At 36.0% G+C, this 18,389-nt stretch overlaps 1 protein-coding gene across 1 annotated transcript in view; it reads left to right on the top strand.

Moving 5' to 3' along the window:
• The window catches only part of CEP85L (centrosomal protein 85 like), a 159,291-nt gene that overhangs the window by 67,537 nt on the left and 73,365 nt on the right, over positions 1–18,389 (top strand). The window contains 1 exon segment of the mRNA XM_059083874.2: positions 15,684–15,805. Coding sequence (XP_058939857.2) covers positions 15,684–15,805 — 122 coding nt within the window.

The raw sequence follows: 18,389 nt of genomic DNA, 5'->3' as shown, positions 1-18,389 counted from the left end.
CATTTGAACTGATAGATATCACCCCAAGAAAAGTTGCTGTTTACACATTTAAGTACTTCGGATTTTTTAACAGCTACATTAAATTACCATAAAATCTTACTAAAATTCCAATAAGCTGACAGTATCAAGAGTAACTTTCTAGCAAAAAAGAAATAATCACTAATCAGTGGCATCCTAGTTAGTGATACTTTATTGACAATAGGTGTGCATGTGTTTGGAAATTTAGTACTTCTGAAAGGGGTGTGCCTCATTTAATGCAGTAGTTGTTTTCCTGAAAATTACTGTGTAAATGAAATTTTAGTAAATGGAATGATGTTTTGAACTTCCGAGAACAGAAAAGAATTCCTTTGACAAGCCAGGCATCATTTTCCTGTTTTTTTCTAATTTTTTTTGTTTATATATTAGATTTACTTAAATCACCACACCTCCAGATTCTAATTCTTAAATCTCGACTGTAATTCTGGAGAAGCTACTTGTTATTTTTAATTTTTAAAATACTTACAACAGAGTGAACTCAGTCTGCTTCACTTTCTTATGTGTAACTAAAATCTTTTGCAGCAGCTGCTTATGTGTCCTTAAATGGAGATGATTTTGGCTTCTTACAAAGAAAGATAAATCCTTTGCTAGAACAAATATCTTGTTATTTAAGGAATCAACTAAAACTATCAGAGAAATAACATTCAGCAAAGGCCCTCTGTAAACATTGCTAAGGGAAAATTTTACAACTTAAAAGTAAAACCCCAAATTAAATAAATTGAATGAATGTTTGACAGTTTGCTCAGTGCTATTCAAGCATTTTTTCTTTCAATCATTACATAATGAGGATCTCTTATTATTACCAATTGCCAATGATTACTGAAATACAAAACCTAGGGCCTTGAAATATAACCCTAAAGTGGTTTACAGTAATTTGTCAAAGATGACATAGCTGCTAAGGGACAGACTGAGGGTTCAAATCCAGATCTGTCTAGTTATAATTCTCTGATAGGGTGGCATGTTGTGTGGGAGGAAAGTCGTAATCTGGACATGAATTTCAGAGAGTAGTATATGTCAACTAAGGAATTGTAAGATGGAGATAGCTGAATTACTGAAAACTCAAACTATTTTTAGAAAGTCTGCTTTAAGTTCACCTACACATTCATTTGAAAGTGAAGCTTAGGGGATAGATCATTGTAGTTGCACCTCTAGTTCTAAGAAAATAGAATTAGTAATACTTAGTTGTATAAGAAACTGCCATAGACCAAATAAAATATGGCCTGAATATTTCACATGTTGGCAGATTTGCTTAAAAGCATATATAGGTGGGCACACACACCTGTAGAACGATACTAACAAACTGTGTGTTAGAGTTGGAAAAATGGAGATAAAAATTTACTTTTCAGATTGGTAGAAGGGCAGGGAGCTTCTGTGTTTACCTTTTTCATTTTGGTTAGCTGCTGCTGCTGCTGAGGATGATGATCATTATTATTACTCCAAATGGAGCTCTAGGAAGTGTTACACCTTCGTTTTAGGCTGATTGCCTAAACAGAAAGTTGCTTACTAGGAGCATTGGTGAGCTACAGTATAGTCAGTAGATTGTTCCTCAAAAATTCCACAATGAGGGGCTGGAAAGTGTTTTTAGAGGCTCTTTGTCAGAATCTTCATTTAGAGTCAGACTATAGTCCGAATCCATTTTTGGTCGCATGACCTTACACAAACTTGTCTAAGCTCCCTTATCTGTGGAATGGGTTTGTTGTGAGGATTTAATGAGAAGAAGTATGTATAATGACTATTAGAGATCTTGCAATACAGGGTCCATTTAGTGTTAGCACTTATTTTCTCTTTGAAGATGATTCTTAATCTGCAGTCCGTGGGTAGAGTTCAGTGCCCTTTGAACTTGGATAGGAAAAATGTTAGACATCTTTATTTTTACTAAACTCTAAATGAGATTTAGCATTTCTTCAGTTTTGACTGTAGGCCACAAACTGCAGAAGTATTAGCAGTATGTTTGACTGTCACCGTTAGCAGTCTTAGATAATTTCATATTGTATAGTTGTTGCAGATAGCTTGAAATACTGCTTACATTCATACCACTTGAAATTACAGAATTAGACCTGCCTGTAAATATATTGTTATTTAATGCATTAATAAAGAAGCATAACAGAAAAGGAAAATAAAAGAAAACCAGAAATATTACAACACAAAATTTTTTAAAAATATTTATTTCAGTGTAATTTATTTCCTTTCTAATCATATGTATTTCACTTAATTTTTTTAAAGTTTTATTTTATTTTTTGATATGGACCATTTTTAAAGTCCTTATTGAATTTGTTACAGTATTGCTTCTGCTTTACGTTTTCGTTTTTTTGGCCGTGAGGCATGTGGGATCTTAGCTTCCCGACCAGGGATCAAACCCGCACCCCTGCGTTGGAAGATGAAATCTTAACCACTGGACCGCCAGGGAAGTCCCTAAAGTTTTATTTTAGAACAGTTCTAAACTTACAGACTTATTGCAAATATAGAGAGCTCCTGTATACCCCATACCCAGTGTCCCCTGTTGTTAACATATCCTACATGAGTATGGTACATTTCTCACAGCGGTTATACCAGTGTTGATACTAAAGCCCATACTTTATTCAGATTTTCTGTTTCCCCGGTGTTCCTTTTCTTTTCCAGGATTCTTTCCAGGACACCAGGTTACATTTAGTAGTCATGCCTCCTTTGCTCCACTTGGTTGTGTCCTTTGGTCCACTTGGTTGTGACCATTTCTTACAGAATGTCCACGGTTGGGATTTGTCTGATGTTTCTCTCATGGTTAGGGCTGGTTAATGTGTTTTTGAGAGGAAGATCAGAGAGGTAAAGTGCCATTTTCATCACATATCAAGTGTACGTACTATCAGCATGACTTACCGATGTTGTTAACCTTGATCACCAGGCTGAAGTGAAGTATTCGTCAAGTTTCTCCATGGTAAAGTTACTCTTTTCCCTCTCCCTCCTTACTGTACTCTCCAGAAGAAAGTTACTGTGCACAGCCCACCCTTACGCTTCACTACCTTAAGAGGGGAGTGTCTATAAAAATTACTTGGCGTCCTATGTATTTTATGATATAAAAACATTGAGAACAGATCAGTAGGCTTTAGCTGTCTGCCAAAAAATGTCCATGGCACAAAAAATTAAGAAGTCCTATGCTGGGGGTTGTTTCTGTCGTAGTATGGGGCAGACCTTTTTGGAAACAAGACTGAGTTCTCAAACAGGCTAAAATCCAGACCTCCTAGTTTGCTTTTTTAGGCCCTGCTTTTCTAGCTTTGTCTCGTATCACATTCCCTTGTGTCCTGTACTGTGGCCCTGTACAGCTGCCTGCGGCTTTTTGAACAGGCTGTTGTTCTATTTTAAGCCTCCTCACTTTTTGTAGGAATGTCCTCCTTACTAACCTTTATTCCCATTAAAGTGCTAGTTTCAATTTACGTCTTCTGTGCAGCCCTCTCTTTCTTACGATATATACTTTTGCATGTACCCCTATTATTATGTCTCATTTTATTGTGTTTATTAGTATATCTGCCTAGACTAGATTCCAAGCTACTTGAGAACTATCCAATAACTCATATTTATACCCTCTTTATTCCTTATAATATAGAACCTGGCTTATAGCAATACTTAAATATTGGCTGAATGGATGATTGGATGAGTGAGTGAATAAAGGGGGAACTAGGAAAGATTGCAAGGTGGTAGTGAATGAGTGATTCTGCAGAAGTAAGTGTTATAGACAGTTAAAAACTTCTCACTTTTAAAGCTCATCATGGGGGAGGAGGAGAATAATTGGGAGAGATTGGGGATAAGAGTACAGTAACTGAGAAAATAAACTTTCTTGTCATTTAAAGATGATGTAAATATATTTGTAGAGTAAAACTGAAGGAAGGTGGAACCATAAGCCCATGCTTCCTGAATTGAGCCTCTAAATTTTTTTTAAAATTTTGTTTTCTTTGCTCATTGGATTCATAATAATTCATGGTACTTTATATACTCTTAATATTGCAAAACCTGCTTTTATTTATGTAATTACTTAGTTTTTATTTTATTTTAATAGTGAAAAAAAAAGCACCTCTAAGATTACCACCTGAACATAAGCTGGGATGTTAATAACTTATATCTGACCACATGGTCTTACCATGTTCCCCCTATCTTCCCCACCCAAGTAAATGATTATTCTGATTCCTGGGTTTTCTTTATATTTGTTTTTATAGTTTTGTGGCATTTTAAATTATGTATTCCTTAAAAGTTCTTGTAATTTTACTTAACTCTATGTAAAGGAAATTATGTATAAAAGTCTTTTACGCTGAGTATTTAAACTTCAAGTTGTAGTGGTATGTCAGAAGCAAAAGAAGCTTCAAGGTAGACCTTTTTTTTTTCTGGAAACTTTTGACAAAAAGATAATTTAAGTGGTGACAGAATTAAAGCATTTTAATACTTAAATATATATAATACAGTAAAGTGCAAGCTGTGAATAAATTTTTGTGATACTTCAAAGATAGGGAGCTTTTTAAGGTTAGACCTCCTAGACTCCCAAGGATTTTACCTAACTCTTAAGGGTTCTGTTCTATTAAAAGTTTGAGAAATACTGCCTTAAAATTTAAAGCTACTAAAGAAGGATTAGTTGAAAAAAACATCTAAGAGCAAAAATGATGAGACTAGTAGAATGAGACTTAGGGGATGAGGAAGTGCCTAAGGTAATAGAGAAGAGAGAATAGGAGTTATTCATCAAGTCGGGGGTAAAAAAGACCAGTAATAAAGTAACTTATAAAACTTGAGATCATTTAGGGGAGGTAGATTCACTTTTAAAATTGACTCGTCAGATACTTGAAGGCTCAAGCATTTTATTTTTTCATAAATGCTGAACTCTGGACAGATTCTCTTTCCTTATTAAATATCCCAGTTAGCAATGGGGAAGAGTTTGACATCAAGAGAAGCCAGTTAGTTTAAGGGAAGGGCTTGTCATGTAGGTTTACACAATTTGGGGGAAATGTACAAAATACACTCTAAGTGATGGAAAGAAATGCTATAGCATGTTCTGCGGCTTTTTAAGGAACTTGTCTATCAGTAAACAAGTAATATACAGGTGAAACATTTAACATTTGGAAGTTAACCACTATTGCAAGATAACACTAGGAGGTCAAGAAAATTCAGGATCAAGAGTCAAATTAGCACATGTAGTAAGAAGCAATGTGATTTCTAAGAGAACTACATATTTTATACAAAAGAAGCTGGCAGAACTGAAGCCAAAATTGGAAATGGAAAATCTCTCCCCCCGCCCCTCTCTCTCTCTCTCTCTCTCTCTCTCTCTCTCTCTCACACACACACACACACAAACACACACACACACACACACACACGCACCAATTTAACAACAAAAAACAACCCTCAGGTCTCCAGATACCTGCTTCAGAACTCTGTAGACCATGATGTTCCTTTGTTAGGAAGATTCTAATCCAGTTCAATGATTTGTAGTCCCACCCCGTCCATTATATTCATTATCTTTGTACTTGGCATCCCAGCAACTGAGCTCCTTGCATTCCCAGTCTTTATGGTGGCATCATTATTTATTTTGTCATCCAAAATGGAAATTTGAGACTCATCCTTCTTTCTGTCTTCTCCCAGACTCTGGTCCACTAAGACATCAAATGCAGATTGCCAGTTAGATATCTGTGTTCCCGTAGCCTCATCAGCTCTCCTCTGAACTTTTATATATACCTTCTGTCTTGAACCTCTCCTGTTCTTTACCCTGATATCCAAGTTGCCTTCTCAAGGGTAAATTTGGTTCTCACATGCTGAGAACTTTTCCTTATTTCACCGTGTCCCTCAAGATTAAAAACCCAAATTTTCCAGCACTGCATACAGAGGTTTTTCCTAATCTGGTGTTGTCATCTTTTCCCACCATATTTGACAACTCTGCCATTTGTGTGTGTGATTTCTTCTATCTGGAATCTATTCCTTACTTTATTGTTCGTTTGGAATGCCTTTATTATTCAAAAATAGGTAGGGAGAAGCCTGTTTTGTTTGTTCTTAATTTTTAATTGCATAAGTAATAAGTGAATATCTCTTAGCAATTCAGGAACCTCAGATAAAGCAGAAGTTAGAGGGGGACTTTATACATTTTGTAGGTATTTTTTCTTTACCATAAATTTCATGAATAGGGACTGATTTATTTTTTCTTTACTCCTCACACTGCTAATCCCTTGGAAGTTAAGGTTAATGGATATTTTAAATGTTATTTTGCCATTACAAGTGAGCTTGTAAAAGGATAAGTTAAAGGAAGGTATAGAATACAAATGCAACTGACCAACTGACCCTTGAATTTTCAGCATAGATGCATTCTTGAAAAGGTTATGTAAAATAGATTTTGATATGTAAAATTCATGTTTATCTTATAAAGCAAGCGATGTCCCAGTGGAAAAGATTAATAAGCCCAACTTTCCAATATGCAGACATTGTAACTTTTTATCAGCAGTTTAATGTACTGCGGGTTTTACATTGTTTTGCTATATCTCAGTAATCTGTACTTCCTCCTTACCCATCTCCAAATTAAAAGCTTATGTAGCACAGCAAAAGGATGTGAACATATCATCATCTGGGGTTTTCATTTGCCCTTGAGTTGGTCAAAGGTGGTGAGTAGGTTCCAGGACCAGCCCTTAGCATTGAGATCAAGAGCATACTTTTGGCAAAGTTTATCAGGCTGCCCTGTTAATGTATTCATTTTTATAGGTTTATTGCTTAGTTAGAGCCATGGATAGCTGAAGAGTTGATTGCTGACTCCAGCATTAATATGTTGATTTTTAAAATCTAACTTGAAAACATAAAATATCTAAAAACTCAGTATTTGGATCATTATGAATCTGTGTACTGAATGTTTGAGAATCAGAAAGTGCTCTTGAGACTTTACACCTACAAAACAGAAACACAGTATGGTCACTGAAGACTTTCTTTCAAATGTATCTCTAAAATGCAAACTAAAATTAAATTAGTTATGTAGATTACTCAGAGATTTCCTGGGTCTGAAAGAAATGAGGCTGAACCTCAAGAGCTGGAAAGCATGATATTTATTTCAATGTAAGTTTGTGGATTGATCTTTGAACTCTAATCTTTAGAGTATATACATTTCTTTTTATTATGTATATCATTGCTATAAAAATGATAGTAGAGATTTTTAAGTAATGGTAATTTCAGGGATGGTAGACTTTTGTAGATTGTAAATTTTTAGATTGCTTAATATTTAGCAAATATTGTCAAGTTCTGAGCTGAGTACCAGGAGTTATAAAAGAATAAGGCCAAGCTTATCGGGATGCAGACTAAACTGGGAAAGGAACCACTGCCGTAAGTACTGTCATAAATACTGTCACTCTAATTACAATACCTGTCTGTGCTGTTCAAAATAATTTTGGATTTTTTTGAAGGCTGAGAAATATACTTGAGGGATTGTTGTTAGTCATTGTCTTTTTGTTGATTGTGTGCTATGGGCTAGGGATGAACTAGACTCTGGGCATTACAAAAAAAAATTCTCTAACATTTCTGGTGCTTATACTTTTTAGCAAAATATGTGAAGGGATGTTTAAATTGAACAGCAATCAAGTTGCCCCTCTAAACTCCTCTCAACAGTTTTACCCTGAGACGATTACCCATTGTTGACTCTTGAAATATTTTTTTAAAAAACAGTAATTTTAACATATGTAAGAATAAAGTATTTGATGGCCCATAACTACACTGTCCGAAAAGAAGTAAGTAGTACATGTATGGTAAGCAAAGTCAGTTAATCCCAACTGATACAAAGTAAAACTCTCCTCCCTCTCTGCTCACAAAATGACCATCATTAATAATTCCTTTTGTATACTTTGAGAAAAATCCTTTCATACATTTTAAAAATAATGTAGGCAGTGCTTTGGTCCCAAACACATGTACAGTAGTACAATATGATAAAAAACTTGATGAAACATATTTTGGTAATCTACTTTTAAAAATAAGAGAAATATGTTAGTGCTTATGCTACAGCTCCGTTTTAGTAGAATCTGGTTCTGTAGTCTGGTACATTTGTTATCCTTAAGTAATTATACAAAACCTTTGGAAAATGCTACGTTGTTTGTTTATAAGTAAAATCCAAGATAAAATTTGAAGACTTAAACACCCCCCCCCACCCCAATCTTCTAATTGATTTCTTAGGGAAAATGATTTGTTTCTCAATCTTGGATATATCATTTACCCGCTTCATTTTTGCATTATAACTGTAATGAGATCATGTTTCATGCATAGGTCATTCCTTTGTTGGCATTTTTAGAAAACATGCTCATGCTAACACAGATTAGACATAAACCAGATTGGTTTTTATGAGGAAAAATGTCCCTTCCTCCAAAAGAAAATAGTTACATTAATAGTAACTTAGTTGTTTAGCATGGTGGAAATCACTAATATGTTTAGGGTTCTCTTTATTTTCATGTACTTGTATTTTTAAGATGTAAATTTAGGTATATATTCCTCTCATCAGTTTCTTTTTATCATTTTTTTAGGGTGTTTTACGCTTGAAGTAACTTGATATATTTGCATTGTTATTTCAGTAAAGCATATTAGGATGGCAAAAATAGCATTATAGAGTTAGTTATAAAGACAAATTGAACGGGCTTCCCTGGTGGCGCAGTGGTTGAGAATCCGCCTGCCGATGCAGGGGACACGGGTTCGTGCCCTGGTCCGGGAAGATCCCACATGCCGCGGAGCGGCTGGGCCCGTGAGCCATGGCCGCTGAGCCTGCGCGTCCGGAGCCTGTGCTCCGCAACGGGAGAGGCCACAACAGTGAGAGGCCCGCGTACCGCAAAAAAAAAAAAAAAAAAAAAAAAAAAGACAAATTGAAGAACTAATGAGATCATTAGAAACTCAGTTCCTTCTTTAAATTTCAAGAGCTAAGATGCATACTTCTATTTATAATTAGTAACTCTGATGAAGAGGTTATGGATAGAATTTTTTTTTTTTTTTTTTTTTTTTTTTGGCTGTAGGCGGGCCTCTCACTGTTGTGGCCTCTCCCGTTGTGGAGCACAGGCTCCGGACACGCAGGCTCAGTGGCCATGGCTCACGGACTCAACCGCTCCGTGGCATGTGGGATCTTCCCGGACCGGGGCACAAACCCGTGTCCCCTGTATCGGCAGGCGGACTCTCAACTGCTGCGCCACCAGGGAAGCCCGGATAGAATTTTTTTGTATGATTTGTTTTTATTTTGTTAGAGAAATATGTAGTAATACATTCCATAAATAATTACATGGGCTTAGTTAAGATACAGATTATTTTTATTAAATGCACATTCTTTTAGTAATAATATAATATGTAAGATACAGATTTTATTTTAATGACAGTTCTTTCAGTAATCATTTAGTCTGTGTTTTTCCTTCTCATTGAATAAAAACTCTAAACTCTGTGTAATTTGTAATTTATTTTCATCTTCATTATTGAGCTTTGTGAACTTACTTCTGGGTGAGGTGTCCTGATCCTTTTACCAAAAAGCACTCATAGAGTATCTCTTCAGATAGACTATTCCAGGAAAGAGAGGAAGATCTGCTGTGTTATTTGACATGTTGTGAGTGATGAATGAGCTAAGGAACCAAAAGCAAATGAAAGAGAGATAACAAACTTGAAGAACTGCAGAGGTTGTATTCTAGTTAAGTGTGGCAGCACTAGTTTATCTAAATTTACCAGTATTTGTCCAGGCTGAAGCCAAAGAATTTGGAACTATTTTCAGATGCAAATAGTGAGCTTATTTTAGAAGCATGTTTGACCATTACATGACATATTTTGGCAACTTTTCATAGCATCTGGGTCTCATCTAAATAGATATATTTGGGATTGTTGTAGATGCTTGTTTTCCCTATTCAGTTATGAGAGTGGAATTTGCTGTTTACAGTAAGAGGTGCCAATATATGTGTTATATTCCTGGGTGGTTGGGCTCTAGATGCAGAAGAGTTATGCTAGTCTACTGGCTAGACTATTTGGCTAGTCTACTGTTTTCTCCTCTAAACCACCACTGCAACAATGTATCTTATGCATTTTTAGGTAAAACACCTAAATGAGGAGTTCCCTTCCCTCCCTGAGTTTGGTAACTACCAAATATGTATGAAAAATGTTTACTTGTAAAAGTTGTCCTTGTTTTGCTGTACAGATTTTGAAATATTCATTACTTTGATGATGTCCTTTCTGTTCCGTGCTTGAAGGTAGCTCACAGTTATATGCCTTTATAATTATCTTTTAGATTTCATGTTCATGTCTAGTTACAGTTTTATTATTCACAAGCTATAAATATAAATTATATATTCATATGTTTAAATTATATTCTCCTTGATTACTTATATTGGTTACGGTCAAGTAGAAACATGACTGATGACTTGAAATTCTGCCACAAAATGGTATTCCTCTCATGACAAGTTATGATTTTATTGAATAGAAATTCTTAATTGCTTTCTAACTACGTGGGATAAAAATGTGTTACTAATGGTTATAGGGGAGAGGTTATTTGAATATGAAATACTTTCTTCTTTTTCATATTTGGAAGCAGCATTGCCCCATCTTAATAGAAGGCTTCTTTGTTCTTCATAAGTATTGACAACTCTTAAGAACCAGATTGTAATTGTTATAGGGGAGGACAAATAATTTTCCCTCTACCATTCTTAGTTCTTAGCTGAGACCACTTTAATAAAAGATAGATTACAAGAAAAAAACAAATAGAAGTTTATTAACCTATACACCTTGTGTACAAATGGAAGATACTCAGGGAAAAATGAGGAACTCAGAGAGGTGGATTTAGAATTCATGATTAAATACCACTCAATTCAGGAAAAGCAGAGGAGGGATGCAGGCCTCTCTGGAGAATAGACAATTTTTTAGGAGAGTTGAATAGGCCCTTAGAAGAATAGATAGGAGAGATGATAACCTCCTGTGGGAAAGTTTGTCTGGGTGCAATGTCTGCTTCTAGTCTCCTTTCCTGTGATAAGAGCCAATCCTCCCTGATTGATGAAACTCCCAGGGAGGGGATTTATGACAGTTGAGTTCCTTTGGGAGGATCTGTCTTTAGGCAGAGAGTGGAGTTCAGAAAAAGCCTCTCCCTGCATTTGCTGGTTTTCAAGTGTCTACAGCTCAAAATAATTAATATGTCATTAATTATGGTGGCGTGTCCTGAACTCCTACAGTTGTATTTTGGGGTAGCATATTGTGCTACCCTTCATTTCCAACTCTGATTTTGCATTCTTGGTGTACAGTATTTACTTCATCTGGTCATTTATCTCTCAATTATTTGCCTATATAGGGTAGCACCATAGTGATGAATAGATAGGAAATTATAGCCGAGATAGTACATTGTATCATCTACAGAGCATCTTTGAGTACTTACATATTCTCCCCCAGCAGGCAAGGCTTTCATTTCCCCTTAGTCCTACTTTGAGGTAGAGAGAAAAATAAAGTCTAGGCCCATGGTTAGTATATATTTTGTTTTTGTTGAGTTAGTATTGCATTTTGTGGAGGTAGCAGTTTGTTTATCCATTTATCAGTTAATGGTTTGTTTCCAGTTTTGGGTGATTAAACATTTGCCTTCAGGTTTTTGTAGACATACGTTTTCACTTCTTTTGATTAGATACCAAATTCAATTCCCCATTTAATCAGCTTTGCCCCTTCAGAAGTTAGTTGACCAAATGAAATAAGTCAGAGAAAGAAAAATACTGTATGATGTCACTTATATGTGGCATCTAAAAATGCCAAACTCATAGAAACAGAAACTAGAATGGTGGTCACCAGAGGGTAGGGGGTAGGGAAATGGGGAGATGTTGGTCAAAGGATACAAACTTCCAATTTGCTATAAATTATAATAAAAATAAAATTTCATCAGTTGTTTCTTTTCTGTATATCTTTAGTAGTACAGCATTGTTTATATAGTATGCAAAATCATAAAGGTACAGTAGCTGCCTTGCTATTTGAGATGTCACAATATGATTTTAATAACTCTTGCTAGGTAATTCAAATTGTGTTCTATAACTTCATTTAGTATAGCATGCCCTATGGCCTCATTACGAAAGCCTTAAAAGGCAACGTGTTTCCATAATTGTCATTTTCAGTGATAGGCAGCTATAAACAGGTTTTTAAAATTACGTGTAACTCCACCTGCAACATTTGGTTTTGTGTCAGGATTCATTCTCCTTTTTAAACCACTTCTATGAATCAGGGTTAAAGTTTCCTAGGAAGACTGCCATGCTGCTGATTTGGTAATTGTTTATTGCATCTTAATTACAGAGAAAGGCTTCCTTTCCTTTCTTCCTGTTTGCTCAATTTTATGGGTCAATTTTTGTTTTCTAAAGGGTTTAGGTTAAGGGAGCTACAAATCAGAAGAATAAAGTTTTCATGTTTTGTTTTACGTATATTCACTGGATGTATCTGGTAAGTACTTCAGCAGTCCATCCTGTCAGTGACTCAGGTGCTATAAACCAAGTAGTACTGTTGTTTGCTTTTGTGTTGCAGACCTACTTTTTTCTTCTCTTTACTCTCTCTTTCTTGATGCCAGGAAGTTTTATAAAACAAGAAAAGGCTTTTCCTTAAGTTGTCAGCCATGGGAAAAATTTTAGCAGATGACTGCTGGTAGAATAGAATAGTTAATGTCTTCTTGAAAAGATCATCATCTATTGTCTAGGCATTTGTCTTATTGAAATAGGTACAAGATGTATAAGGTAAAGCACAGCTTAAAATATTATGGTATAGGTCATTCCTGATTTGTGGTAATCAGCAGTGGAGGAACCTTTTATAAAGTTTTGGAAGAGGATACCATAGATCCTCAAGCTATCTTAGAAGTTTTTTGTTAGGCATGGTAACAATATACAAAAACCAATATTTAAAATACTTGTAACCTGTTATCAGGATATTAATATATAACTCAGTATATAAATAAAATATATATTCACTTTTATTCTACAAATAAATATTTAGCATTATAAATTATAGCACAAATGGTTCACCGTATCATTCTGATAATTTCCACATCTTATGTTGTGTTTTGGAATTATTGATATGGTCTTTTGTCTTGCTTGGTTTTTACTAGTTTTAATGAATTCCTGTTTGAGCTACAGTTTGACAAAATAAATTTCACGAAATGAGTACCTATTAAACTGATAGTCATTAAGTAACATGGAGTTGCAATAAGCATAGACTTTCTCTTAATATCAACAATATTGTTTATAGTGCTTAATCTTCTCTTGTTTTTTTAAAAAATTAATTTATTTTTTTTAATTTTATTTTTGTGGTACGCGGGCCTCTCACTGTTGTGGCCTCTCCCGTTGCGGAGCACAGGCTCCGGACGCGCAGGCTCAGCGACCATGACTCACTGGCCCAGCCGCTCCGCGGCATGTGATATCTTCCCAAACTGGGGCACGAACCCGTGTCCCCTGCATCAGCAGGCAGATTCTCAACCATTGTGCCACCAGGGAAGCCCTTCTCTTGGTTTTTAAGAGCAGTTACTTTCAAAGATTTTTTCCAGTTCCTGTGATGCTGTGAAATTTGAAATACCTCTTGGTCAACTGGGCCATAGTGGAAAGAGTGAGACAGTGTGGTTGGTGCTCTTTTGTTGGGCTGCCTATATTTGAATCCTGGCTCTGCCAACTAAATATAAGCTGGTAGGTAGTGTTGAGATGGGGGAGTTTTGAGGGGCTGACTAGTAGAAACCAACCAATCAGGAAGGATGCCGTAAGTAGTGTCCTGAGGGCCCCTTTTTATGCCAGGAAGTAACTCTTTTTTTTTTTTTTTTTTTCCTTTTGCGGTACACGGGCCTCTCACTGTCGTGGCCTCTCCCGTTGCGGAGCACAGGCTCCAGACGCGCAGACCCAGAGGCCCTGGCTCACGGGCCTAGCTGCTCTGCAGCATGTGGGATCTTCCCAGACTGGGGCACGAACCTGCGTCCCCTGCATTGGCAGGCGGACTCTCAACCATTGCGCCACCAGGGAAGCCCAGAAGTAACTCTTTATTTGTTGGATGATGGAAAGTTCTGAGGATTGGGTTTGGGCAGCAGCTAATGTTCAACCACAGTGAAAGTACTTCAGTACTGCTACAACTAATATATCTGTACTGGTGCATACTGGCCCAGTATCAGCCTGAGCCGTATGTTGGGCAAGAGAAAGAGTGAAATTCAAAGACCAGATCTCTGACTAACCTGTCTCTATAACCCTATGTGTCACTTAGACTCCAAATATGTGACCATCTGACAAAGTTATGTACCCTGTTATCTAATTTCTACGCTTCTTAGTCTGATCACCTTGTGCTGTCTTTGTGCTGCGTGAAACATCCTGTCCTAGTATTACTTGACAATCATCTTAATTTAAAGGTTTAATCTAGGACTAGTTGATGTCACCGAGTTAGTGATTTATTCAGAAGTAGGTCTTGTCAGTAGCATCTTTGGAAAACAAAGGATAAAAAATACTGCTGCACATTTGAATTCTTCTAAAGCTGCTTTGTGGTGTTTATATAGCATCTCTTAGCTTGCCAAGGAATTTATTTTCCTATTTGATTTACCAATTGTATTGGAAATTCACCAATTTCCTAGAGCTACCATAACAAAGGACACAAACAAGGTAGCTTAAACAACAGATATTTATTGTCTCACAGTGCTGGAGGTTAGAAGTCCAAAATCAAGGTGTCAGCAAAGTTAGTTCCTTCTGAGGGCTGTGAAGAAAAATCTGTTTCAGGCCTGTTTCTAGTGGTTTTCTGGCAATCTTGTTGTGTTCCTTTGCTTGTAGATGTATCACTCCACTCTCTGGTTTTCATCTTCACATGGTGTTCTCTCTGTATCTCTTTATATAGTTTTCTGTGTGCATGTCTGCGTTCAGATTTCCCCTTTTGCATCAGTCTCGTGACTTCATCTTGACTGTATCTGTGAAGTCCCTGTTTCCAAATGAGGCTACATTCTGAGGCATTGGGGGTTAGGACTTCAACATCTTTTTGAAGGGACATAGTTCAACCAGTACCACCAGTATTAAAATTTTGATTTTGTTTCAATGATAGAAATTTGAGGATATCTGCTATATTGGGTTTTGTTATTATTTGTTTTAAATATCTTAAATTTTTCTTAAAGTCTAAATCGATTTTTTTCTAAATGATATAATAAACACTGGAGACCAGTAATCATCTAGATTATCTGCTTAATAGTCATTTTCTATGGATATATTTACTACTTTGTGAAAATATTTTAGCTTTTGAAATTTCAGTGTAATTAAAGGTTGATGTGATGAATGACAATTTGAAGTCTGAATGCTACAAATACTATTTTTATTCCCTTGTGGAAACCCTTCTGGTAATGCTGGTACAGTCTAGCCTTGGTATGTTCTTTTATTGTACTCCTTCCTTAGGCAATGATTAATTTCTTATTTCCAGAAAGCTTCCACAAGATAATGAGAACAGGATCTTACATATAGTATTATAATAATGTTCTGTTGTCACCAATTCTTCATTAGATTTGTACATTTACTTTAGAACTTCCTTGAAATTCTTCAAGTTATGGTGTATTCACAGGTGTGATTTAAGATGGTTTTTTAAAAAAATCAAATGGACAGTTCTCTTTTTTTTTAAATGAAAATCACTGGGAAAATACAAGGTGACATATAAATATTCCCTTTAGCCACTTTTAGTATACTAACAGTGTAAACATGTTTGTGCAGGTTTTGACTGGATCATCTCGTCAAAGTTATTCACCTCCTGGCTATCAAGATTTCAGTAAGTGGGAATCAGTGCTGAAAATAAAAGAAGGACTACTAAGGCAGAAAGAAATTGTAATTGATCGGTGAGTCTTTTTTTTTTTAATTACTAAATATTTCAGGCATGCAGAAATGTAGATAATAAAACAAGTATCTTTGTACCCACTGCTTAGAGTTTAAGAAATAGAAATTTACACATACATTGATGTCTCATGTCTGTCCATCCCCAACCCAGTACTTTTAAGAACCACTATCAGAACTGAGGGTCAGTTGGTTTATCTGCCTATCTATCTATCTATCTATCTGTGTCTGTTTTCTACCATCCTCCCATTTACATTAGGGTAACTCATTATTTGGAAACTCCTCTCCATCTTTTTTGTACATGGAACAAGTTAGCTGCAATGCTGATGAACTATCAAAGCTAGTGTCTGTGTTTTATACTTGGGAACTATCAAATTGGAAAGCTACTTTAAAGTGGTAGTTTCCTTTAACTAATGTGTGATCTTAGATCTTACAGCACAGAAAGTATGAAAATCATGAATGTTTAAAATTAAATGACCTACAGATAAGAATTTTGAAAATTTTGGGAGACATTTCCAAAATTTGCCTATTTCAGTACCAAAGCTCTGAAAAAAAATTTTTTTTAAACTTAATAGTCTCCTGATTATTCTTAGCAAAAACCCTTAATATTACTTAATTATTTATGATCTATATTGGTTCTATATCATTTATGTATACTTTTGGGATAGTTACACATGTTGCATATCATGGTAATTGGGAAATAGTTTGAGGAGGCATTTTTTCTTGGTCAGTGCTAGTTACTACTTATTTTCATGTGCTTATATGGGATAAAGTAATAGATATTTTAGCCTTAAAATTAAATCCTAATTCAAACCTTTAAATATATTTAATAGTTGAAATTTCAAAAAATTTTGCTTAGAAACTTAGCAGTGTTAAGCAAGATGTGCTGGAATATAAACTAGAGCATAGACATCTGGGCTTCCTTATTCTCCACTATGTTCTCAACATCTTGAACAGAGCCTGGCACATAGTACATGTACTTAGTGCTTGATACTTCCATGCTTGATAAATGAATGAAGATTGAGGAGATAGTTATAATTGATTTTATGAAAAGGCTATTTTAAAATATTAGATACTTCCAATACAAGTAAATTTTATGTATAAATAATTATAGACCCTGTTGGATATATATTTTGAACACGTGAATAATTTAACTCATTGTATAGACTTGAAATTAATACCGTTTTTTTTTTGTTTGTTTTTCTTTTTTGTTTTTTTTGGTATGCGGGCCTCTCACTGCTGTGGCCTCTCCCGTTGCGGAGCACAGGCTTCGGATGCACAGGCCCAGCGGCCATGGCCCACGGGCCCTGCCGCTCCGCGGCATGTGGGATCCTCCCAGATGGGGGCATGGACCCGTGTCCCCCACATCAGCAGGCAGACTCTCAACCACTGTGCCACCAGGGAAGCCCAATACCGTTTTTAAACACACCAAAATTCAGACTTTCATTAATATGAATAGACTTGCCCTCAATCAGAATCACTTGGCTTTTATTATTTTTAAAACACCATTATACTATTCTATTAGGTATAAGTTAATAAGTGTCTTAGTTCATTTGGGCTGCTATAATAAAATACCATAGACTGGGTAGCTTATAGACAACAAATATTTATTTTTCCCACTTCTGGAGGCTGGGAAGTCCCAAGGCACTGGCAGATTCAATGTCTGGTGAGAGCCAACCTCCTGATTCATAGATGGCATCTTCTTGCTGTAACCTCCCATGGTAAAAGAGGCAAGGGAGCTCTCTGGAGCTTCTTCTGTAATGGCACTAATTGCATTCATGAGGATTCTGTCCTCATGACCTAGTCACCTCCCAAAGGCCCTCTACCTCCTATACTACACATTGGGCATTAGAATTTAACGTGTGAATTTACGGGGGGGGGTGTATGTCACAACATTCAGTGTATGGTGGTAAGAAATGCAGATAATTATTTATTTATTTATTTATAATTTTTTTAATTTTAATTTTTATTTTTTGGTGGTATGCGGGCCTCTCACTGTTGTGACCTCTCCCGTTGCGGAGCACAGGCTCCGGACGTGCAGGCTCAGCGGCCATGGCTCACGGGCCCAGCCGCTCTGCGGCATGTGGGATCTTCCCAGACCGGGGCACGAACCCGTGTCCCCTGCATCGGCAGGCGGATTCTCAACCACTGCGCCACCAGGGAAGCCCCAAATTCAGATAATTATTGATTTAATCTATTAAAATATATTTTTATTTGTCAATTTTGTATATATAGAAGGATACTAAGGAAATAATCCAAAATCATTCAAGTTGCTCAGTTGGCAAATTCTATTTTTTAATTAAAAAAATTTTTTAATTGAAGTATAGTTGATTTACAGTGTTGTGTTAGTTTCAGGTATGCAGCAAAGTGAATTCCGGTTTATATATATATATTTTTTCAGATTCTTTTTCCATATAGGTTATTATAAAATATTGAGTATAGTTCCCTGTGCTATACAGTAGGTTCTTGTTGTTCATCTATTTTATATATAGTAGTGTGTGTATTTACTCCCAAGTTTCTAATTTATTCCTTTCCCCCATCTTTCCCCTTTGGTAGCCATAAGTTTGTTTTCTATGTCTGTGAGTCTGT

The sequence above is a fragment of the Kogia breviceps genome, chromosome 13, assembly GCF_026419965.1.
Source record: "Kogia breviceps isolate mKogBre1 chromosome 13, mKogBre1 haplotype 1, whole genome shotgun sequence".
NCBI classification, from domain to species: Eukaryota; Metazoa; Chordata; class Mammalia; order Artiodactyla; family Physeteridae; genus Kogia; species Kogia breviceps.
Note: the sequence above shows the minus strand (reverse complement) of the source record. Positions and strands in the feature narration are given on the sequence as shown.